This window comes from Erythrolamprus reginae, chromosome 9 (assembly GCF_031021105.1).
Source record: "Erythrolamprus reginae isolate rEryReg1 chromosome 9, rEryReg1.hap1, whole genome shotgun sequence".
Classification (NCBI taxonomy): domain Eukaryota; kingdom Metazoa; phylum Chordata; class Lepidosauria; order Squamata; family Dipsadidae; genus Erythrolamprus; species Erythrolamprus reginae.
Window position 1 is genome coordinate 37,144,464 of NC_091958.1, and position 24,105 is coordinate 37,168,568.

At 45.4% G+C, this 24,105-nt stretch overlaps 1 protein-coding gene across 2 annotated transcripts; it reads right to left on the bottom strand.

Annotated features, from left to right (window-relative positions):
* Nucleotides 1-166: 166 nt before the first annotated feature.
* Nucleotides 167-23,746, bottom strand: HAGHL (hydroxyacylglutathione hydrolase like). Of its 2 annotated transcripts, none has more exons than XM_070761703.1 (10): nucleotides 23,725-23,746; nucleotides 20,784-20,920; nucleotides 16,352-16,416; nucleotides 13,146-13,263; nucleotides 10,694-10,802; nucleotides 8,591-8,694; nucleotides 6,324-6,425; nucleotides 4,455-4,534; nucleotides 1,314-1,501; nucleotides 167-330 (listed from the first exon to the last, which is right to left on the bottom strand). In XM_070761703.1, exons 2-9 carry the CDS (start codon nucleotides 20,886-20,888, stop codon nucleotides 1,339-1,341), a joined length of 846 nt encoding a protein of 281 aa, XP_070617804.1. In that variant the 5' UTR covers nucleotides 20,889-20,920; nucleotides 23,725-23,746; the 3' UTR covers nucleotides 167-330; nucleotides 1,314-1,338. The 2 variants fall into 2 exon arrangements, with proteins under 2 accessions (XP_070617804.1, XP_070617803.1); XM_070761702.1 differs by lacking the exon at nucleotides 23,725-23,746 and adding an exon at nucleotides 22,541-23,275.
* Nucleotides 23,747-24,105: the final 359 nt, after the last annotated feature.

Sequence of the window (24,105 nt, forward strand, 5' to 3'; positions counted from 1 at the left end):
TACACACACACACACACACACACACACACACACACACACATATATTTAATTAAAAGGTCAATGAATAGTTGTCATTAAACTAAGTAAATTGGGAAGCAGGCAACTATATTTCCTCATCCGTTTTGCATAGTTCTATAGCGCTTGCCTTCACAGAAGTAAGGAGTTATTTTGATGCTCGTCACCATATTTACTACAGCCAGAGGGGAATTAGGAGGAAAGGACGCAGTTTTCCTCCTTATGAAATGAAGGCAACTTTGACTCAGCCAGCTTCTGCCCCATTGGTGGACGCTGCTGGAAAGGGGCTTTGTAATCCAGATGTATTTGCTGCAGCTGTCAAATAAATGAGAGAATTATTCCAAGATTCAGAGCTTCCAAAATTGATAACCCCCCTAGTGCTTTATTAATTAGAACTGCAGAAAAAACAATTGCTACCAACCTGCCTCCATTAAGGATATATATACTGGACAGTAAAAAAGAGAACTGCGAAAATATCTACAGGCCCCTCACCGCCTGGACATAAACTGCTTCAACTCCTACCCTCAAAACGACGCTATAGAGCATTGCAGAACAACTAGACAAGAGAAGAGTTTTCCCCCATGCCATCACTCGGCTAAACAACTAATCCCCACAGAACTGTCAAATAATTTACTGTATTATTCTTTACTAGGATCTATTCCCACTTATTACTATAACCATGTTTGGATCTTTATATTTTTATTTGTTTCCTACTACAATTTGATACCTTATTAGTAGCCTTGGCTATCACTAAGTGTTGTATCTTTTTATTCTTGATTAATCTATTTTATTCTCCTTATTTGCACACCTAAGAAAAATTCCTTGTGGGTCCAATCATACTTGGCCAATTGTATTCTATTATTCTATTCTATTCCCTATTCTGTCCTATTTATTCTCTATTCCATTCCTTATTAATTCCTTATGAGAGGGGTGGCATATAAGTCTAATAAATTATTATTATTATTATTATTATTATTATGTTCTATTCTGTTTTGTTCCATTCCATATTCTATTCTATTCCCTATTCTATTCTATTCCCTTCTCCATTCTATTCCATATTCTATTCTATTCCATTCCATTCCCAATTCTATTCCCTAATCTAATACAGTATATTCTATTCCCTATTCCATTCTATTATTTAGGGGTCTGCAAGCTTAGCAACTTTAAGCCTGGCGGACTTCAACTCTCAGAATTCCCCGGCCAGCTTTGCTGGCCTGTGCAATGGGTGCTCAATGTTTTCCAGCAGCATGGGATGGGGGAGGAGAGGGGGAGTCTGAAGGGCCCTTCAAGGACAGCACCTGTATCACAGCAGTCACAGGTTCTTCACTTCTGCAGGAGTGGATCCAAGAGCCCCCACTCGAACGCCAGCATGGCCTGAGGATTCAGCCGCTGTTTGGGTTTTCGGCAGCTTTCTTTGGCCTTGCAAAGAGCAGCGAAGGCCTCGACAGGCACAGACTTGCCTGTAAACTTCTGGACCGGTTCTTCCCTGGAACAGCAAATGAGCCCCACTGATCAAACCCAAAAGATAGTTTTCGCAGGATCTTCAGATCTATCACACTATACCAGTGATGAACCTTTCTTTGCCAAAAGAACATATGCGTGCATGCACGAGTGCCCACACTCATAATTCAATGCCTGGGGAGGGCGAAAACAGCTTCCCCCACCCTCTGGTGGCCCCCTGGAAGCTGGAAATGGCCTGTTTCTCAACTTCTGGTGAGCCCAGTAGGCTCGTGTTTCACCTTCCCCAGGCTCCAAAGGCTTCCCTGGAAGCGGGTCAGGGTAGAAACAGCCCTCGCCTATCCCCCTGGAGGCTCTCTGGAAACCGAAAATGCCCTCCCAGAGCCTTTGTGCGAACCAAAAATCACCTGGCCGACACACATGCACGTTGGAGCCAAACTAGGGCAACAGCTCGCGTGCCAGCAGATATGTCTCCGTGTGCCACCTGTGGCACCCGTGCCTTAGGTTCGCCATCACTGCACTATACAGATGTAGAAGAGGGAGGAAGGCGGAGCTGTAGGTCTTTGGCAAAAATCATTGCCCAGCGGGGATAGAAAGAGCCAAAATTGTCCCTCAAATCCAAATGCAACCATCACTGTATCTTGCATTGTAGCTGGTTTCATGGTATGTTTTGCAGAGCCAGGGGTGTTTGTTGGAGCAGTGGTTAGAATGCCCTATTGCTGGCTGACCCTGCTCACTGCCAGGAGTTCGATCCTGATGGGCTCAAGGTTGACTCAGCCTTCCACAGTTCCAAGGTCAGTAAAAGGAGGACCCAGATCGTTGGGAGCAGTAGGCTAGTTCTAAACTGGCCAGAGCGCTATAAAGCACAATAAGGCAGTATATAAGTGCTGCTGCAAAATAGTAAACCTGTGATGAGAACCCAACTCTTCGCATTCTTGTTTGAACACATTCCACCCAGGTGGAATCTACGGGGGAAATTTTGAATAATGAGCCAAGGTGGCGCAGTGGGAAGAATGCTGTACTGCAGGTCACTGAAGCTGACTGTAGATCTGCAGGTCAGTGGTTCAAATCTCACCACCGGCTCAAGGTTGACTCAGCCTTCCATCCTTCTGAGGTGGGTAAAATGAGGACCCGGATTGTGGGGGCAATAGGCTGGCTCTGTTAAAAAGTGCTATTGCTAACATGTTGTCAGCCGCCCTGAGTCTAAGGAGAAGGGCGGCATAAAAATTAAATAAAATAAATTTGTGTTTGGCATTGTGTGAATCCAGGCAAAACAGACCTTTAAAACCTGAAGCACAGGATTCAGAAGTTAGATGATCTGGGGAGATGCACATTCACATCCACTCAGGGTGCGCTGTGCTTACCACGAGGGCAGCAATACAAAGAAGCCCACTCTCAGCTATGAAAGATGGGCCAGTTACCCTCTTAAGCCCGCCAATCTCATGGGTGACTGCGGTGAGTGGATGGGATGCTAAACACATGGCCTTTAGTTCAGGCGGGGGTGGCCCCTCCTGCTGGTACCAGTGCGCTGTGCGCACAGCTTTGGGTGACTGGCGGATGTGCGGGCACCCCAGCGAGATCTTGCTACTGCACATGCACAGGAAGCAAAACCATGCGAGGGAACGTGCGGGAGAGACAGACTTTGTTGATTATTTTGCTTGTGCAGAAGCAAAAATTCACAGAAATCTCACAGAGAGCATGTCCCCCCAAAAGATCTTGCTTCCTGTGCATGTGCAGAAGCAAGATCTCAATGGGGCGTCCATGCACAACTGCCAGACACCCAAAGTGACATGCACAGCTCAATTTTCGCTAACAGTGCGGCGGCCTTATCCATACCAGTAGCAACCCAATACTGCTTTAGTTTTTTTATTATTTAATTATTTAATTGATTTTTATAATACCAATATAACAATGAAACATGCACACAACATATAACAATGTGCTCAGTGTTCAAGGTGCCCGCCACCAGAAAACATTCATACCCCTCCACCAAAATGGGGGCATATTTTGTATATACCATTTTAACTCAAGAGCAATATATCTATTTACATATTAATTCTAATTTATTCTTTATAGCTTTAATTCTACTGACCACATACCGTCTTACCTTGTCCCATCCTCCCATCAGTTCCCGCAGATCAGTTTCATTGGCCAAATTCATCCTCTTATTCATAATCTCAAACTGAATATGATCCACCATGTACCGATACCAATTTTGTATTGTCCATTTTGTTGCATCCTTCCAGCCTGGGACTATTACCGCCTGAGCGCTTTCTATCGCTCCTTCTTTTATTTCTCTAAATTCTCCCATCTCGTTCCTTTTGACTAATACCGCCATTTTTTAAACTAAGTCTGCACTTCTACTTCTACTAGTTTTTTCTCATCATTCCTATCATCCTTTTCCTCCCACTTAGGACTCTATGACTGTACCTTGTTGCGTGTATCCTAAGATTTTTATTAATATTGTTTCTCCATTGCTTATTTGATCCCTATGGCAGTCATTAAGTGCTGTACCACATGATTCTTGACAAATGTCTCTTTTATGTACGCTGAAAGCATCTGCACCAAGACAAATTCCTTGTGTGTCCAATCACACTTAGCCAATAAAGAATTTTATTCTATTCTATTCTATTCTATTCTAATTTCCTTTGTAATTGTCCATCGTATGTTTAACATCCTGTTAGTGTCCTCTTGCACTTCTTTCCAAAAGTTCTGCACTACCGGGCATTCCCAAAACATATGCATAAACGCCCCCTTGACACCTGTGCCAACAAGTATTCTTAACATTCTGCTGAAAGTATGTAAGTTGAGCAGGCATGTGATACCACTTATGTAGTATTTCCCTTCTCATTTCCCTAACCCTTGTATTCTTAATTTTCCTTATATTCTCCACTGCTTTAGTTCCTGGAGGAAAGATGGGACAGAAACCAAATGAAAGACGATCTCTTCCCATCCCCTCCATTAAAAAAACGTGGGCTCACAAGAGGCGAAGGAACGGGTTGTAGAGGAACTCCTCTGCCAGAGTAGAAGGCACTGTTGGAAGGTCTTCATCTTCTCGGAGCTGTGAAACAATAAATCGATCAAATCAATCGATCAAAAAAAGCACAACAAAGAATGTTCTTTCTGCGCCAGCTCAGGAAGCTCCAACTGCCCAAGGAGCTGCTGATACAGTTCTACAGAGGAATCATTGAATCTGTCATTTGCACCTCCATAACTGTCTGGTTTGGTTCTGCAACTCAACAAGACCGACACAGACTTCAGAGGAGAATCAGAACTGCAGAAAAAACATGGCTGCCAAACTGCCTTCCATTGAGGACTTGTATACTGCACGAGTCAAAAAGAAGGCTGTGAAAATATTTACTGATCCCTTGCGTCCTGGACACAAACTGTTTCAACTCCTACCCACCATACATCACTACGGAGCATTGCACACCAAGACAACTAGATACAAGAACAGTTTTTTCCTGAATGCCATCACTCTGCTAAACAAATAATTCCCTCAACATTGTCAAACTTTTTACTAAGTCTACACTTCTATTTCTACTAGTTTTTTCTCATCATTCCTATCACCCTTTTCCTCCCACTTAGGACTGTATGACTGTAACTTGTTGCTTGTATCCTTAAGATTTTTATTAATATTGTTTCTTCATTGTTTATTTGACCCCTATGACAATCATTAAGTGTTGTACCTCATGATTCTTGTCAATTCTATATTTTCTTTTATGTACACTGAGAGCATCTGCACCAAGACAAATTCCTTGTGTGTCCAATCACAATTGGCCAATGAAGCATTCTATTCTAAAAACCAGGTCATGGCTGATGTTCTGTTAGCTTTGCATCACTTCCCGCCAGCCTGACGTTAGCAATGGCGGGGAGGGGAGGGGATGGAGGGGGAGAGAGATGGGAGTGTGGAAGGACCGGGGAGGGGGAGGATACTGAGAACTAATCTGTGCCGGCCCAAAAAGTGGAGACACACCAATTCAGTCCATGTCAACCAAAAAGAATGAGATGGAGAAGGTGGGAACTGAGAGTCCATCGCCTAAACAACAGACCTCCTTGTGTGCCACTGGTGGTAGGTGGAACCCTCTTTGCGGGCATGTGAGTAGGGGTGGGCAGCAGGCAGGACAGGGTGGAACACAGCGGAAATGAAGATGCGTGCCCAGCTCCAGCTGATCGGTGGCTGTCACTTCCTGGATTATTGGTCTGGGCTTGGCTCTCCTTTTTTTCCCCTGCTGCTGCTGCTGTGTCTGTGCTCCTTGCTTTTTCCCGCTTTCCTCCTTCCTGGCCTCGGACGAGCTTCCCTCTCTCCTGCCCGGCTCCCCTCCAGCCTCCCACCTGAGGTGCAAGCAGAAGGAGTGGGTGGAAGCGGCACTGGCAACATTTATGCTTCTGGCAGCCCCCATTCGCCTAGCTACCCAGCCCTAGGCGAGGAGGTGACCCAGGAAGGAGAGCGCGGGAAACACGAAGCAAATTGTCACACCAGCGAGCGACACTGGGAAGGTTGTAAGTTGAGGACTTCACAGTTCACTTCAACAATGATGATCGTTCAAGCCGCTCCCACCTGTTCACGTGGCTGGCAAGCCACTCCTACCCAGTCGCATGACCATTAAGCCACACCCACAAAATAAGCCACACCCACAGTGTGCTAAGAAAAAGTTTGGCTGCCCATTACTGTATGCGAGCCATGGCCCAGCACATCGCCATACATGCACACATGCCTCCCACCAGCCAGCTGATTTTTGGCCCGTTTTTCCTCCTCACCAGGTTCTGGAAGCTTTCCTTCCTGACTTTTATAAAGGATCAATTTTGAAAAGATAAAGAATTGGGAGAACAGTCTAGCACCTACTCACTTTAGCCCAAATGAGCTTTTCCTTCACAAATTCATTCTCCGGTTCCACCTTTGACGCAAACTTCAAATTCTGGGTTGTGTACTCATGTCCACAGAAGATTTTCTGAAAAGGAATGTTTTTTTAAAAAAATTCAGGCTACCACATTAAGAGTGATTCACCTTGGAATCCTTTCCATCCACAAACCTTTTTGGTGTCATCTCCAAAGGTCCTAGGGATGGTTGTCAAAAAAAATGGAAATGTGGTCTCTCAGATTTTGAAGGAAGCGAAAACGCAAAAAGACAATGTGATTCATAAAATGGGGTTAATTTTTTTTTAAAAAAAATTAAGAACTGAACCTTTTCCAAGTTCTCTCCCAATCTGGAGAGGACAATCATAAAAAAAAAAAATCCAATCAGGGATGTTTTAATTTATATTCTTGTCCTGTAGAATTGCTTGCAAACTATCACCTTCGCCTTGGTCCCAAAGTACTCCCCAGGCACTGTACAGCTTCAAACATTTTTAATCAAATAAAAATCACTATCAAAACAAGTTCATGACATAAAATTGAATCACAGCACTTCCCACTACAATCCCAGATTAAAATTCAGAATTAAACAGAGCTTGAATATTAAAACCCCATGAAATAGGAAGCAGTTTAAATAGTCAACATATTGCCCCCAGCTATCTGGGACTGCAATTTACCAACCTCTGAAGGATGGAAGGCTGTGACAAACTTGAACTGGTCAGAATCGAACCCTTTGCAGTCAGCAGAATTAGCCTGCAATACTGCCCTCTAAGCACTGAACCACCATGGCGAGAGAAGGAGAGAGAGGCAGACAGAGGAATGTTAGATAGATGCTACAGAGATAAATAGCAATAGCATCTAGACTTATATATCGCTCCATATCACTCTCCAAGCAATTTACAGGGTCAGCTTATTGCCCCCAACAATCTAGGTGCTCATTTTACTGACTTTCAGAAGGATGGATGGCTGAGGCAACCTTGAGCCCATCAGGATCGAACTCCTGATCCTGAGTTAGCCTGCAATACTGCCTTCTACCGACTGCCATTTACAGGAATACAGTAGTCCCTCGCTACTTCATGGTTCATCTTTTGCGGATTCGCTACTTCACAGGTTTTCAAAGGGGGCTTAAATCCATTAAATCCATTGAAAATTTTAAATCCATTAAAAATTCATAAAATTTTTCTACAATACTACTGTATGTACTCTGTTAAGGAAACTGGTAGGATATCACATGTAGTTCCAGCTGAGAAACATTAGAGAATGACTGTTTAATGCAAAGGGTAGGTTTTAAAAGTCCAAATACTTGTTAAATAGATAAAAAAAATATCTTTCCTCTACTTCACGGAAATTCGTTTTTCACTGGTGTCTTGGAACGCATCCCCGCGAAAAACGAGGGATCCCTGTAGAACATAGAAACACAGAAGACTGACGGCAGAAAAAGACCTCCTGCTCCACCTAGTCTGCCCTTATACTATTTCCTGTATTTTATCTTAGGACGGATTTATGTTTATCCCAGACATGTTTAAATTTAGTGACTGTGGATTTACAAACCACGTCTGCTGGAAGTTTGTTCCAAGCATCTACTACTCTTTCAGTGAAATAATATTTTCTCACGTTGCTTCTGATCTTTCCCCCAACTAACCTCAGATTGTGCCCACACATTGCTAACGCATCCATATCCACAACTTTTGGTATGTGAACCAAAAAAGGTTCACCATCACTGACCTAAATCCTCTATGGCACTGATGGTGAACCTATGGCACGGGTGCTAAAATTGGCATGTGGAGCCATATCTGATAGAACCGGAGTGGTCCACGTGATGAACCTGCTGGCTCAGCTCCAACGTGTATGTATGTGCCAGCCAGCTGATATTTGGCTCACACAGAGGCTCTGGGAGGGCGTTTCTGCTTCCAGAGGGTTGGGGAAGGGCATTTTACCCTCCCCCAGTTCCAGGGAAGCCTTTGGAATCTGGGGAGGACAAAACACGAGCCTACTGGGCCAACAAGAAGTTGGGGAAAAGGCCATTTTCGGCCTCTGAAGGACCTCCAGGGGGTGGGGAAGCTGTTTTCGCCCTTCCCAGGCATTGAATTATGGGTGTGGGCACTCGCACATGCGTGAAAGTGCACGCCCATGCTCTTTCGGCACCCAAGGGAAAAAAAGGTTCGCCATGCTCCTCTCTATCCCCACCGCTGGCCTTCCAATGGGAACCTCCGCAGGGCAGGGCCCTTTCCTCTGCTTTGAAGCCTGGGCACCTCAAACCTACCGTCTCCTTTGGCAATCCACCCAGGACCTCCGTCAGGCTCTTATGCAGCTGTTCAGCTGTGCACTCCAGAGGTTTCCCACAACCACCGACAAATAAAGTGTCGCCTAAGAACAACAACAACAAAAAGATGCACAATCAAGCCACAATTCCACCCCCTCCTCAATTTCCCCGCCCCCCCCTCCAAACACTTGGTCACTTGATGGGGCCCACTCCTCAAGAGGTATCATCAGCGAGGAATTGAAAGACCTTCCGGGCACCCAGGTGTCATATTGCATTATGATATTTGTATACAGCTTGTGTCAGGCCTAAGTCATCATTTTGAATTAGAGACTTTGGCCTGCCACAAGTAGAATATTACCATGGGAATTGGGGAAGGGTGGTTGCATGAGAAGGAAATATACTAGCCACTACAAATTATTTCCAGAGATTCAAGGTCATTTTTTGTTCAGCACCAGACGGAAGTACAGGGGAGGACCGTGGACATCGATAGAACCAGAGTGGTCCATGTGATGAACCTGTGGCTGTGGGGATGAAGGATGAACCTTAACCTGGGTGGAAAACTGTAGGAAAAGTTAGTATCGGTTTGACCACAGTTCGTTTCCCACATGGTTCTGTTAATAAATTGGAACTTGGAAGAAGGCAAAGGTTTGGACAGTTCTCTTGGTGAGCATTCAAACTCACCAAGGGCACAGAGGAAAGGGACTTGCAAACAGTGAACAGTGAAGTACTGCACTTCTATCCACTGTAAAGAAACACAAATGGGCTAGAACTACTGACCCAGCATACCGGTTAAATCATTTGTTCATCCAGCTGATGCATTCTGCTAAACCTGTTGACCTAATCTTGTTGACTTTGTTAAATTTTCTGAACCTATATGTTGTGGTTGGCTCGCAGCCAGGTTCTCTGGCCACAGACTTTGAGCCTGATAATACAGGGCCATTTGGGCATGGACAGCCTGTGTGGCTGCCAGGGAAATCAGAGAGCGAACCAGAGGAATAGGGAGAGTCTGGGGGGAAGAGGAGCCTACAGACCCAACTGGAGATGTGCAGCCTTCAACTGGGGATTTGCAACACCCCCCCCCCCCATGGGGCTTTGCCAGGGTCTGAGGATGAGGAAATAAGGGACCGATCCTGAATGCTCGGGTAAGAAGAATGAGGGACAGACAGGAGCAGTTGAGGAAGATCAGGAAAAAGAAGTAAGCACAGCTCTGCATAGTCAGCACTCCCCGAGATTATTTAAGGGGAGCGGGGTTGAGAGTGCTCTTTTCTGGAGACAGGTTTAAAAGCTGTTTCTGGCTGGCATACCACGGAGATGGCTAAAATCCTGTGGTAAGGCACCAGATAAACAATTACTGGCATTCCACAGATACCACCTTTTCTATTAACAGACTTCCTCCTTGATCCACCCTGGAGAGAAGAGATACCCAAAAAAACTGCACATAGGCCATGAAACAACACAATTGATCATTCACTGTCCATGAGGCAAACATGAGGCAACCCATGCTTTAAACTAGCCAATAAGATTATGTATTTTCTAATATCCAATGAGATGTAACTTGATGGCTAATGGATGGCAATAAAAAGGGGTACAAGGTTTTGTCCAGAACAACAATATGTGCCTTCCCCAACAACAAGCATTCTTGCCTCCTGTCTCTTTGAATGACATCATCTACTGTCAATGTTGGAGACTTTGGAGGAGAAACAGCCTGTGAAGAGCATTCTGTCTGACAAACATGGATTAATTACTGGTCAATTATAAGGTTAAATTCTTGTGAGTGGCTGAGAAGCAAGAGTGGGGGAGTCGTTTCTCTTATCAATTTGGCCTCACGCCTGGATTTTGGCAAAGGCAGAGCCTTTGTTTAATGCAACGTTTGTGAAGTAACAGACATCTCATTAAAAAAAACCCTGTGTGTGTTTCAGTTTCCATTTTTGGGGGCTAATTACCAGTCGGCTGCTGTGCAGGACAGAACACTATAAAACAAGTTAAACCTCAAATTGTTGCAACCGCTTTGTATGCAATGAGCAATTTCTCCATTCCCTAAGGCTGGCTCTGGGATGTCCTCAACCACAGGACCATCACCGCCGCTCGTTTCTCAGGACTGACCTGTGAAAGCTGCAGGAGCATTCAGAGAATCGTTTTCCCATGCGAAGTAGCAGACGTGTCCCGCGGTGTGGCCTGGAGTAGGAAGGCACCGTATATTGATGCTGCCAAGCTGTCCAAAAGAAAAGAAGGATGGGTTGGGTGTCAAAGCCCAAGACAGATGACAACTATCCACCCATGCTTGAAATGGTTTCAACTTGCACACACTTGCTGAGTTCCCACAACATTCTAGACTAGGTCGAAGTAGGGTTGGCTCATTCGGGAAGGCAGTCTTTGTACGAAAGCAGACTATCAATCCTAGGTCTAGAAAGCTTAGAACTACGTCGCCAAAAACACGATCTAAGTATTGCCCACAAGATCATATGCTTCAACGTTCTACCTGTCAATGACTACTTCAGCTTCAATCGCAACAACACAAGAGCATGCAACAGATTCAAACTTAATATTAACCGCTCCAAACTTGACTGTAAAAAATATGACTTCAGCAACCAAGTTGTTGAAGCGTGGAACTCATTACCTGACTCAGTAGTGTCAACCCCCAACCCCCAACATTTCTCCCTTAGACTCTCCACGATTGACCTATCCAGGTTCCTAAGAGGTCAGTAAGGGGCATGCATAAATGCACCAGTGTGCCTTCCGTCCCCTGTCCAATTGTCTCTCCTTATCTCATTTATCTTTTCTTCCTTTCAAATATGTTTACCTATACTTTTATATCTTTTCTTCTATTCTTTTCTTTATTTATATTATTACATATCTATTCTCTTCAATGTGTATTATGTATTGGACAAAATAAATAAATAAATAAATACATAAAATAAATAAATAAAAGTCAATCCTGACAAAACATTGATTCAGTAGTGGCAAATAGAATAACAGAGTTGGAAAGGACCTTGAAGGTCATCTAGTCCATCCCTGCCCCACCCAAGCAGGAGACCTTATACCAGTGGTGATGAACCTTTTTTCCTCGGGTGCCAAAAGAGCATGCGTATGCGTTATCGCACAAGCATGAGTGCCCACATCCATAATTCAATGTCTGGGGAGGGCGGAAACAGCTTTCCCCGCTCACCAGAAGCCTTCTGGAGGCTGGAAACAGCCTCTTTCCCAACTTCTGGTGGGCCCAGTAGGCTCATGTTTTGCCCTCACCAGGCTTCAAAGGCTTCCCTGAAGCCAGGGGAGGATAAAAACAACCGCCCCCATCTTCCTGGAGGCTCTCTGGAAGCCAAAAATGCCCTCCCAACCCGCAGGAGCTTGGGGAACAAATCTCCACCCTCAAAAATCAATTCCTCTCCAAGGTGAGGAAAACACCCCACAGTCAAGTCACAAGCAGCCACCAGCAGCACAAAAGGCTGAGCATGGACCCGCTGTCACCAGTGCTCCCTCTAATTTTTTGGGGGTGGTGGGCGGAAAAGTATAGTGTCTGAGCGGCAGTGCAGCACAGAAATATTAAATAAACAAATAAACAAATAAACAAACAAATAAAAAACCCACCCTGTTTTGCCTCAGAGAATTTCAAAATAAAATACTGTACTGTGTGTCTATAACAGTGAGCTCATAATAGGGCAACTCTATCAATATCAAAATGCCACTTAAATAGTTGAGCTAGTTTCAAACTAGATTTTGATTTTCTTTCTCTCTTCCTTACTCCCATTCTTTTTCTTTCTCTTTTCCTTCCTCTCTTTTTTCTATCTGTTTCTCTCTCTTCCGCTCTTCCTCTCTCTCTCCTTCCCTCTCACTCTTTCCCTCTCAGCTTCTGGGCAGATTTGAAAAACTCTGAGTTGATGATGATTTTTAAGTGAGCGATTGCTCACTGCTCAGCTTAGGGGGAACTATGGCTGTCACAAAGGGCAGGCCAGGAGGTTGCAAATTAATCCACTGTAACCAAATTGCCAAAAAGGCATTAGGAGGTTGTTAACCTAAATCTTGCGTAGCTTTTTCTCTGGCAATATTAAACTGCCAACCAGAGCATTCAAAACATCTGCTGGACCAATTCTTGAATACAACTCATCTGTCTGGAACCCGCACTGCATATTAGACATTCCCTGGCTGTAACTAAGCCATACTATCATCCTCTTCTATTAATGACCCCATAATTAGGGGTAGGCAGTCTTGGCTCCTCTATGACACGTGGACTTCAACTCCCAGAATTCCTGAGTTAACATGATCGGCTCAGGAATTCTGGGAGCTGAAGTCCACAAGTCATAGAAGAGCCAATGTTGCCTACCCCGGCCATAATCCCTTGCCAGATGGAGTCTGGGCAACTGACTGGAGCACGGTATTTACTGCCTGGGTGCATTTCCTGTCGCCAATGTGGAGTTAGTTTTCAACAGATATATTCTCATTCTGCCCAGAGAGAGAGAAATATCTGCCTCTACTTAGGATCAAACTCACAGACCTCCTGATGGTGAGGATACCACAATAATATTGAAAAAGGGTGTGTGACCCATTCCATGCTTACCTTTAATTCCTCCTCATGTGTCACTCGGTGTGTCAGAGCTTTCACCCGTTCATCCCCACCATATACCTCCAGGCCAGGATAAAGTTTGGCTAATTCTTCATTGTCTCTTGAGTGATCCCTTGGCAAAAGAGGAGGGAGAGGGAAGGTTTTATTTATTTCTATATTTAATCTGAATTTGTATGCCACCCACTCCCTGAGGACTCAAGGTGGCTTACAGCTGTAAAATAATAAAACAATATAAATAATCATTTAAAATATTTCATAATACAGTGGTACCTCTACTTACGAACGTAATTCGTTCTGTGAAAAGTTTGTAAGAAGAAGCAATTTTTCCCATAGGAATCAAAGCAAAAGCAAATAATGTGTGCGATTGGGGAAACCACAGGGACGGTCGAGGCCATGTTTCCTCCCAGGAGATTACTAGAGAGGCCTCACAAAGGCTTCCCCCGCCTTTTCTGGCCCTGTTTCCTCCCAGGAGATTCCCAGAGAGGCCCCGCGGAGGCTTCTCCCTGCCTTTTCCGGCCCTGTTTCCTCCCAGGAGATAGCTAGAGAGGCCCCACAGAGGCTTCTCCCTGCCTTTTCTGGTTACAGTTTCAGAGGCTCGGGGTTGTAAGTGGAAAATAGTTCTTGAGAAAAGGCAAACAAATCTTGAACACCCGGTTCTTATCTAGAAAAGTTCAAAAGTAGAGGCGTTCTTAGGTAGAGGTACCACTGTAATAAGAAAACCCTTAAATCTAACCTCTACATTCATACCATCAAACATCCCAATCAATTCCTGTCCAGGCCAGAATAAAGAGATGTCAGTTCTCCCAGGCCCCAGGCCTGCCAGTAGAGCCAAGTTTTCAAGGCCTTTTGGAAACCCAGTAGTGTGTGGATTATACAGACCTCGGGGAGGGGTAGCTGGTTCCAAAGAGCTGGGGCCACCACATAGAAGGCCCTCCCCGTAAGCCCACCAACCAGCACTGCTTAGTCGATGGGACCTGGAGAAGGCCAATCCTGTGGGCTCTAATCGGTCACAGGGAGGTATGCGGTAGGAGATGGTCCCGTAGATAGTCTGGCCCTGAGCCATATAGGGCTTTATAGGTGATATCCAAGACCTTGAATTGTGCCCGGAGACTAATAGGAAGCCAGTGCAGCTGGCGGAGTATAGGTGTTATATGAATGTACCGAGGTACACCCATGATAACTCGGTGCGTCTGCATTCTGGACAATTTGGAGTCTCTGAACACTCTCATCTCCAGTTTGCAGGAGATAGAAGAGACTATCAAAAAGAAAGCAAAACTTTTCTATGGTACAGTGTTTTTTTTCCAAAATTTTCACACCTCATTTGCAGGCTGAGATGTTCTTTGATTTTCAGCCTCCCCTCCACAATTTTAAAGAATAAAAAAAAACTTTCAGTAATTTCTCCAGAATGGGCCCTACCCTACACAATGAATTTTAATGTGGAGAAAAGCAAAACGTTACATTTAAGCAGGAAAAAATCACAGGCATAAGTACAGATTAGGCGAGACCTAGCTCAAAAACAGTAACTGTGAGAGGGACCTTGGAGTGCTTGAGGAATGATCCCTTGAATATCAGCCAGCAGAATGGGGCAGCCGCCAAAAAGGGCTAATACAATCCTGGGTTGTATAAACAGAGGCATAGAATCAAAATCATGTGAAGTATTAGTACCACTTTATAAAGTACTGCCTTATACCTGGAATACTGCAACCAATTTTGGTCACCAGACTACAAAAATGATGTTGAGACTTTGGAAAAAAGGCAAAGAAGAGCAACCAAGATGATGAAAGACCTGGAGACTAAAAAATAGGAAGACCTGCTGCAGGATCTGGATTTTTCTATAGAGAAAATAAGAATTGATGGTGACCTGATAGCAGTATTCCAGTAGTATTTGAGAGGCTCCCACAAAGAAGACAGGGTCGAATTATTCTCCAAAGCACCAGAAAGCCAGACAAAAAAAATGGATGGAAAATGATCAAAGAGAGAAGCAAGCAACCTGGAATTAATGAGAAATGATCTAACAGTGAGACAATGAATCAGTGGAACTGCTTGCCCCTGGAAATCGTGGATGCTTCATCACTGGATGATTTTAAGAAGAGATTAGACAACCCTGTTAGTATGTCTCGGTGCAGCTTTGACATACAATCAACAGAGTTGTTGTAGAGTTGTGGGCTAGCCAGTTAAAGACTCAGACTTAATATTAACAATATTATTATTTACAAATATACAGCAACATTAACAATAGATTATAAACCGCACATAGCAAAGATGGCAACCCCAAAGTAGGTTATGTACCATGTACTAACAAGCCCTTTGTCTGGATTGGTACAGGGTCTCCTGTTTGAGCAAGGGGGTGGACTAGAAGACCTCCAAGGTCCCTTCCAGTTCTATTCTATTCTGTGGAAAAAAATATATCCTCAAGGAATGTGCTCTCCCCCTGGAGGCTGTGGTTGTTTTGTTGATGCCTCACAAATTGAAACTGAAGACGGAGAAAAGGCTGTTCTCTTCTCTCAAAGAAACCAGTGTGAGAGCCAAGCCAGATTAAGAGATTAACAGAGTTGGAAGGGAATTTATAGGTCATCTAGTCCAACCCCATGTCCATGCAGGAGACCCTACACTAGTGATGGCAAACCTATAGCACGGGTGCCACAGGTGGCATATGGAGCCATGTCTGTTAGCACGCAAGACATTGCCCTAGCTCAGCTCCAATGGGCATGTGCGTGCAGTGCAGCCAGTTGATTTTCAGTTTGCCCGGAGGCTCTGGCAGGGCATTTTGGGCTTCTGGAGAGTCTCCAGGGGTTAATGAGGAGGGCATTTTTGCCCCTGGGGCCTGGGGAAGGCAAAAAATGGGCCAATTGGGCCCACCAGAGTTTGGAAATGGGCTGTTCCAGGTCTCCAGAGGGCCTCCGGGGGGAGGGGGTAGTGGAGACCATTTTCACTGTCCTCATTCATTGAATTATGGGTGTGGGCACTCATGCATACACACTTTCGGCACCCGAGGAAAAAAAGGTTCGCCATCACTGCCCTACACCATTTCTTACAGATGTCCAGTGTCTTCCTGAAAGCCTCCAGTGATGAAGACCCCACTCTTTCTGAATTGCAATTTCTGTTCCATTGGTAGATTGTTTTCACTGTCAGAAAATTCCTCCTTATTTCCAAGTTGAATCTCTCCTTGATCGGTTACTTGGTAAGGCTTACTTACTTACCAATGGTGATGGGTAGTCAGAATGGCTTTTAGAATAAGGTCTTCTCTTTGGATGATCTCTAGGAGCTAAGGGAAAGGGGGAGAAAAACACCCACAAGAAGCACAGTGAAATTTGTTATTTAGGAGCCAGGGTGGCACCATTGTTACAATGCAGTACAGATAGTCTTCGACTTGCAATTGTTCATTTAGTGACTGTTCAAAGTTACAATGGCCTGGCAACCTTTTCAAAACCAAGCCAAATAGCAATAGCATTTTAGACTTATATACAGTGGTACTTCTACTTAAGAATGCCTCTACTTACGAACTTTTCCAGATAAGAACCAGGTGTTCAAGATTTTTTTGCCTCTTCTCAAGAACCATTTTCCACTTACAGCCTTCGAAACTGTAACCAGAAAAGGCAGGGAGAAGTCTCTGTGGGGCCTCTTTAGGAAACTCCTGGGAGGAAACAGGGCCAGAAAAGCCTCTGTGGGGCCTTTCTAGGAATCTCCTGGGAGGAAACAGGACTGGAAAAGGTGAGGAGAAGCCTTTGTGGGGTCTCTCTAGGAAACTCCTGGGAAGAAACAGGACTGGAAAAGGTGCGGATAAGCCTCTGTGGGCAGGGCCGCCATCAGGAATTTTGGGGCCCCATACAGCCTAAGTGTCTGGGCCCCCCCCCCCCGCCATTTTAAAACTACTTTTTAAAAAGTTTTTAAGAAGATGTTAGATAATCATCTGAAAATAGCTGTAAATAAAACCCGATGTTCCCAGAATTAACTTTATTCATAAGATTATGATAGCAACAACTTGACCTTAGTTTTACTGGAACTATAGAATAATCATATAATAACCGCTGATGTTACAGGCCGTATAACTATATAAAGAAGGAACTGTGAGGATAACAGTTCAAAAGGGACGGAGGTAGTGTTTGTTATGTTGTGTTGTTTTGTTGCTTGTCTTATAAAATGCAAATACAACATTTAAACAAACAAATAAATATATTGTAAAATGATAGATTATGTACTATCTTATTTTTTTAATGTTTACATAATAACTACTTTCTTTAAAAAAAATCATCTGTCTGAAGTAGTGTAGGATTCCTGTCTAAGCAGGGGGTTAGACTAGAAGACCTCCAAGGTGCGTTCCCACTGTTATTCTATTCTAATTATCCAGGGGGTTGTGTAGTTATCAGTGGTATTAAAATAGGAGCTGTTAAAAAAAAACCCAAATACAATTTCATATTGCTTCACATCTCAATATCCTTTTCGATCTAGTTTTTACGCCCATCGGTGAACGCAGGTCTGAACGAGCCCGTGGTATCCAAGTTAATTTCAAAGTACACTGCTCAAAAAAAAGTGAAAGGAACACTTAAACAACACAATATAAACTCCAAGTTTTCAATCAGCGTTGCTTCCTAGGTGGACAGTTTGATTTCACAGAAGTTTGATTTACTTGGAGTTATATTGTGTTGTTTAAGTGTTTCCTTTATTTTTTTGAACAGTGTAGATCAGGGGTCCCCAAACTTTTTACACAGGGGGCCAGTTCACTGTCCCTCAGACTGTTGGAGGGCCGGACTATTAAAAAAACGTGTGAACAAATCCCTATGCACATTGCACATACCTTATTTAAAGTAAAAAACAAAATGGGAACAAATACAATATTTAATATTTATTCTTCCTCTTTCTCTCTCTCTCCCTTTCTCTCTGTCCTTCTGTCTTTCTAATTCTCTCTCTCTCTTTCTTTCTCTCTGTCCTCTCTTTCTTTCTTTCTCTCTCTTCTCTCTTTTTCTCACTCACTCTCTTTCTATCTCTCCCTCTTTTTCTCTCCCTCTCTCTGTCTCCTCCTTTCTCTCTCTCTCTCCCTTTCTATCTCTCTTCTTCCTTTCTCTCTCTCTCCCTCTCTATCTTTCCCTTTCTCTCCCCCCCTCTCTCTTTCTCTCTCTCTCTCTTCTCTTTCTCTCCCTCACTCTCTAGCTCTCCCTCTTTCTCTCTCCCTTTGTGTCCCTCTCTTTCTTTCTCTCTGTTCTTCTCTTTCTTTCTCTCTGCCCCTCTTTCTTTCTCTCTGCCCCTCTCTTTCTCTCTCTCTTATCTCTCCTTCTCTCACTCACTCTCTTTGTATCTCTCTCTGTCTCTCTCTCCTTCTCTATCTCTCCATCTTTCTCTCTCCCCCTTTCTATCTCTCCTCTTCCTCTCTCTCTCTTTCTCTCTCCCTTATTTTTTCTCTCTCTCTCTTTCTCTCTCATGCACCACACCAGCAGCAGAGAGAGAAAGAGAGAGGTAGAGATCGGGCGCGTTACCGGGTGGTGGAGGCGGTGTGGGGCCATGTGTGTGTGTGTGAAGATGGGGAAGGGGGGGAGTTTTGAGGAAAAGATGGAAACGCCTCGCCCCAAAGAGGGAGCGAGAGAAACGCGCTGGAAGCGAGCTAGACAAATGGGTGGAGGCCAAGGTGAAGCCGGATGACAAGCAAAGCAGGTCCGCCTCCTTCGCAGAGGGGCGCGAAGAAGGTTGGCGCAGCCCAACGTCAGACGGCGGAAAGTTTGCTGAAGTCCACTGGCAGCCCGTCTTCGTGGGCGGGCGGGCGGAGGGGCGAAGTGTTCAGCGAGCTCTTCGTCGCCCTCCGCTCTCTCTCTTTCTCTCTCATACACCACGCCAGCAACAGAGAGAGAAAGAGAGAGAGCGGAGGGCGACGAAGAGCTTGCTGAACACTTCGCCCCTCCGCCCGCCCGCCCACGAAGACGGGCTGCCAGTGGGCCAGGCGAACTTCCTCAGCGAGCTGCTTCGTCAAGAAGCTGCTCTCCGACTTCCCGGTGGTGGCCACGGCGCTGGGGCCATGCGGGACCGCTTATCCAGGCGGGCGTGGACCAGCAAGCCGCCTTCCGCTCTCTCTCTTTCTCTCTCATACACCACGCCAGCAACAGAGAGAGAAAGAGAGAGAGCGGAAGGCGGCTTGCTGGTCCACGCCTGCCTGGATAAGCGGTCCCGCATGGCCACAGCGCCGTGGCCACCACCGGGAAGTCGGAGAGCAGCTTCTTGACGAAGCAGCTCGCTGAGGAAGTTCGCCTGGCCCACACTTGACAACTCGTCCACCAGGAAGACCAGCTCCAAGCGGTCGCTCTTCTCTCGCAACTGCCTCACCTACCGCTTGAAAGCATGCCCGAGTTTCTCCACTCGGTTGCCCGCCGCTGCAGCGGGAGACACCGCCAACGACGTCCCGGCGGCGCCCGTCTTGAATGGAGCCGAGAGCGCCGCTAGGGAGCTCAAGTTGAAGGGGCGGTAGAGGTTGCGCGGCTGCCCGGGCGTCCATGCCAGAGCCCTGCCGACCCACAAGCACATCCCGGCGAGCCACCACATCCCTCCAGGCTCGTCCACCGTCTATGATTAAAGTCCTTTTTAAAAAAATTCCCTCGAGTTTCCTCACGTCGGGCCCGCGCCTTTCCCCCCCAGACGGCGGAAATCTCCTCAGTCGCCTCACCACGGCGCGCACGTGGCGAGGGCTGGCGCGCGTTTGTCTCGGTTTGGCGCTTTCCCGCTTAAAAATAAAATATAATTATAATTACCCTCCTTTCGCCGCCCCCCTTGTAAGCCCTTCTCTACCTCTCTCTTTCTCTCTCTGCTGCTGGTAAAGGCAGGCAGCCGGCAAAAGAGGGAGGGTACAGACTGGGCATGTGCAAGGAGCCGCTGACTGCGGGCCCCAATTTGCCCGGGGCCCGGTACGGCGCTCCCAGTAGTACCCGTCTATCGGTGGCCCTGTCTGTGGGGTCTCTCTAGGAAACTCCTGGGAGGGCCTCCACCCTCCCTGTGATTTCCCCCATTGCATGCATTATTTGCTTTTATTGATTCCTATGGTAAAAATTGCTTCTTCTTACAAACTTTTCTACTTAAGAACCTGGTCACGGAACGAATTAAGTTCATAAGTAGAGGTACTACTGTACTGCTTCATAGTGCTTTGACAGCCCTCTCTAAGCCATTTACAGAATCAGCCTCTTGCCCCCAACAATCCGGCTCCTCATTTTACCCACCTCGGAAGGGTGGAAGGATGAGTCAACCTTGATGCCCTAAGGCAGAGATGATGGTGAACCTTTTGGGCACCAATACCAAAACCAGAACATGCGTGAATACACTTGCACACGCCAGAGCACCGGAAATCTAAAGACCAGCTGCCTGGCGCACACATGCTTGGGGTTTTTTGGCTGTATTTTGGGCCATTTTCAGGCTGTTTTCTAGCCTTCCAGCACCTGTGAAGTCCAGCTGGCAGGTGCACATGTGTGTACTAGAAACCAGAATAAGCAGCTAGCGCATGCCCACAGAGAGGGCTCTGCATGCCACCTTTGGCACACATGCCACAGGTTCACCATTATGGCCCTATTGGGTTTTGAAAGCTGCTCCAAAGGAAACTAACCTATACCACTTGTCCCTATTTTATCAATTCTTCCAAGCCTCTTGGCGATCCCAATTTACCTGCTTGGAAACAGCAGCATCCACTGCAATGGCCTCTCGAGTGGTTTCTTCAATGATCAGGTACATGTAATTATCTTCCAAAATGGAAATCACTTTGACCTTCATGCTCCAGGGATTCGAGGCTCATGGAAGCAAAACTGCTCAAAGGAAAAAGCACATTAATTAAAAGCAATCCCAAACCATCTCTTCTATTTTAATTATCTTGCATACTGGTAGGCAGGACAAGGAGCAATGGGTGGAAATTAATCAAGGAGAGAGAAGCAACCCACAGAGAGGGGCAGCATACAAATCTAATAAATAATAATAATAATAATTAAGAAGAAACTTCCTAGCAGTGAGGACAATTAACCAGTGGAATAATTTTGTCTTGAACTAGGAGGGATTTCAGATGAAACCTTAGTAAGTAGTGAAACCTTTACGTACAAACTTAATTTGTTCCGTAACCAGGTTCTTAAGTAGAAAATTTTGTAAGAGGAACCAATTTTTCCCATAGGAATCAATGGAAAAGCAAATAAGGCGTGTGATTGGGGAAACCACAGGGAGGGTGGAGGCCCTGTTTCCTCCCAGGAGATTCCTAGAGAGGCCCCCACAGAGGCTTCTCCCTGTCTTTTCCAGCCCTGTTTCCTCCCAGGATAATCCTAGAGAGGCCCCATGGAGGCTTCTTCCTGCCTTTTCCAGCCTTGTTTCCTCCCAGGAGATTCCTAGAGAGGCCCCACGGAGGCTTCTTCCTGCCTTTTCCGGTTACAGTTTTGGAGGCTCAGGTTGGTAAATTTATTTATTTATTGATTGATTGATTTGATTTGATTTGATTTGTATGCCGCCCCTCTCCGTAGACTGGTTCTTGAGAAGAGGCAAAAAAATCTTGAACACACGGTTCTTATCTAGAAAAGTTCGTAAGTATAGGCATTCGTAGGCTGTACCACTGTACTTCATCCAGTTTTGTTCACCATATTATAAAGCAATGTTGGGACTCCGGAAAGAGTGCAGAAAACAGCAACAAATATGAACAGAAGGCTGGAGGTTAAAACATATGAAGGACATTTGCAGGAATTGGGTTTGCCTAGCACAGGGGTATGCAAAGTTGACTCTTCTATGACTTGTGGACTTCAACTCCCAGAATTCCTGAGCCAATCATACCAGCTCAGGAATTCTGGGAGTTGAAGTCCACACGTCATAGAGGAGCCAACTCTGCCTAGCCCTGACCCTAGTCTACAAAAAAGAAGGACTAAGGGTGACCTCATGTGTTGTGCACCAGTTTTGTCTGTTTCTGGATTGTGATGTCTTGCTTAAAATGATTAAAGGCCTGGAGATTAAAACATATGAAGAACGATTGCAGGAATTGGGTCTGGCCAGTCTAGAGAAAAGAAGGACTAAGGGAAACATTGCAGTATTTGAGAGGTTGCCACAAAGGGGGGGACGACGACCAGAAGGCAAGACCAAAAAGCAATGGATGGAAACCAGTCAGAGAGAATCAAGCTGGAATTAAGGAGAAACTTCCTAACAGTCAGAACAATTAACTAGTGGAACAGCTGGCCTTCAGAAATCATGGGAGCTTCATCAGTGGAGGTTTTTAAGAAGAGACTGGACCATCGTTTATCTGAGATTGTATAGGGTGTCCTGCTCAAGCAGGGGGCTGCACTAGATTACCTCTAAGGTCCCTTCCATAACTGTCTGCTTTGGTTCTGCAACACAACAAGACCAACACAGACTTCAGAGGAGAATCAGAACTGCAGAAAAAACAATTGCTGCCAACCTACCTTCCATTGAGGACCTGGATACTGCCTCAATGGCCTCAATTGCTGTGAAAATATTTACGGACCCCTCGCATCCTGGACACTAATTGTTTCAACTCCTACCCTCAAAATGTCGCTACAGAGCACTGCACACCAAGACAACTAGACACAAGAACAGTTTTTCCCGGACGTCGTCACTCTGTTAAACCAATAATTCCCTCAACACTGTCAAACTTTTTACTAAGTCTGCACTTCTATTTCTACTAGTTTTTCCTCATCATTCCCATCACCCATTTCCTCCCACTTAGGAGTGTATGACTGTAACATGTTGCTTGTATCCTAAGATTTCTATTAATATCGTTTTTTCATTGCTTATTTGACCCCTATACAACCATTAAGTGTTGCACCTCATGATTCTTGACAAATGCATTATGTACACTGCGAGCACCTGCACCAAAGACACATTCCTTGTGTGTCCAATCACACTTGGCCAATAAAGAACTCTATTCTATTTCTTGACAAATGTATCTTTTTCTTTTATGTACACTGAGAGCATCTGCACCAAAGATAAATCCCTTGTGTGTCCAATCACACTTGGCCAATAAAGAATTCTATTCTATTCTATTCTATCCTATCTTATTCTTGACAAATGTATCTTTTCTTTTATGTACACTGAGAGCATCTGCACCAAAGACAAATCCCTTGTGTGTCCAATCACACTTGGCCAATAAAGGATTCTATTCTATTCTATTTCTTGACAAATGTATCTTTTTCTTTTATGTACACTGAGAGCATCTGCACCAAAGACAAATCCCTTGCGTGTCCAATCACACTTGGCCAATAAAGGATTCTATTCTATTCTATTCTGTTGTATTCTATTCTATTTCAGCTGAACTGAATGGATTCGAGCTGGGGAAGGCTGCCGGAGGGCTCCTCCAGGACCTTTGGCAGGAGGAAACGAGGAAGGAGGGGGGATGACTTTTTTCCCCCAACAGAAGCTGAAATCGGGGCTCTGAGAGTTCACACCCTCTCGATTCCGGCCCACCGTCACCCAGTTCATTGTTTCTCAATCACAGTCATGGGCAGACTTCAACTCCCAGAATTCCTCAGCCGGGGCAACAGGCCGGGGCATTCTGGGAGTTGAAGTCCGCCTTTCTTAAAGGGGCCGAGCACCGCTCTAGCCTAGAGGAAGCTACAGGGCCAGGTACCAGATTCAGTCTCAATCGCAGCCATCTTGGGAGGCCAAACTGCCCCGCCCTCCCCATTCCGCCTCCCCGCGGCCCTTTAGCGGAGCCCCGCCCCCCTTGCCTGGCGAGCCGCCGCAGCCAACGAAAAATCCCTTTTTCCGGGAGGCGAGGCGGAACCGCCGCTGCCGCCCCGCCCTACCTCTTGCTTCGGGGCATGCGCAGAACGCCTGTTCGCGGCAGAAACGGCAGGGAGGACGCCGCGGGCGGGGACGACAAACTGGAAAGCTTGCGAAGTAGTTTTGTGCTTGAGCGAGTTTTCCAATCTAGTTATTCTATTATGTTCTGTATTCTATTCCTCTATTCGATTTTCTTCTCTATTCTTTCTTCTAATTCTATTCTAAT

Coding starts and splice junctions, on each gene's coding strand:
- HAGHL (XM_070761703.1), bottom strand. CDS start 20,888: ATGAAGGTCAAAGTGATTTCCATTTTGGAAGATAATTACATGTACCTG. Junction 16,417..20,783: donor ATGCTGCTGTTTCCAAGCAG/GTAAATTGGGAT, acceptor CCTTTCCCTTAG/CTCCTAGAGATCATCCAAAG. Junction 6,426..8,590: donor GTGGATTGCCAAAGGAGACG/GTAGGTTTGAGG, acceptor ATTCCTTTTCAG/AAAATCTTCTGTGGACATGA.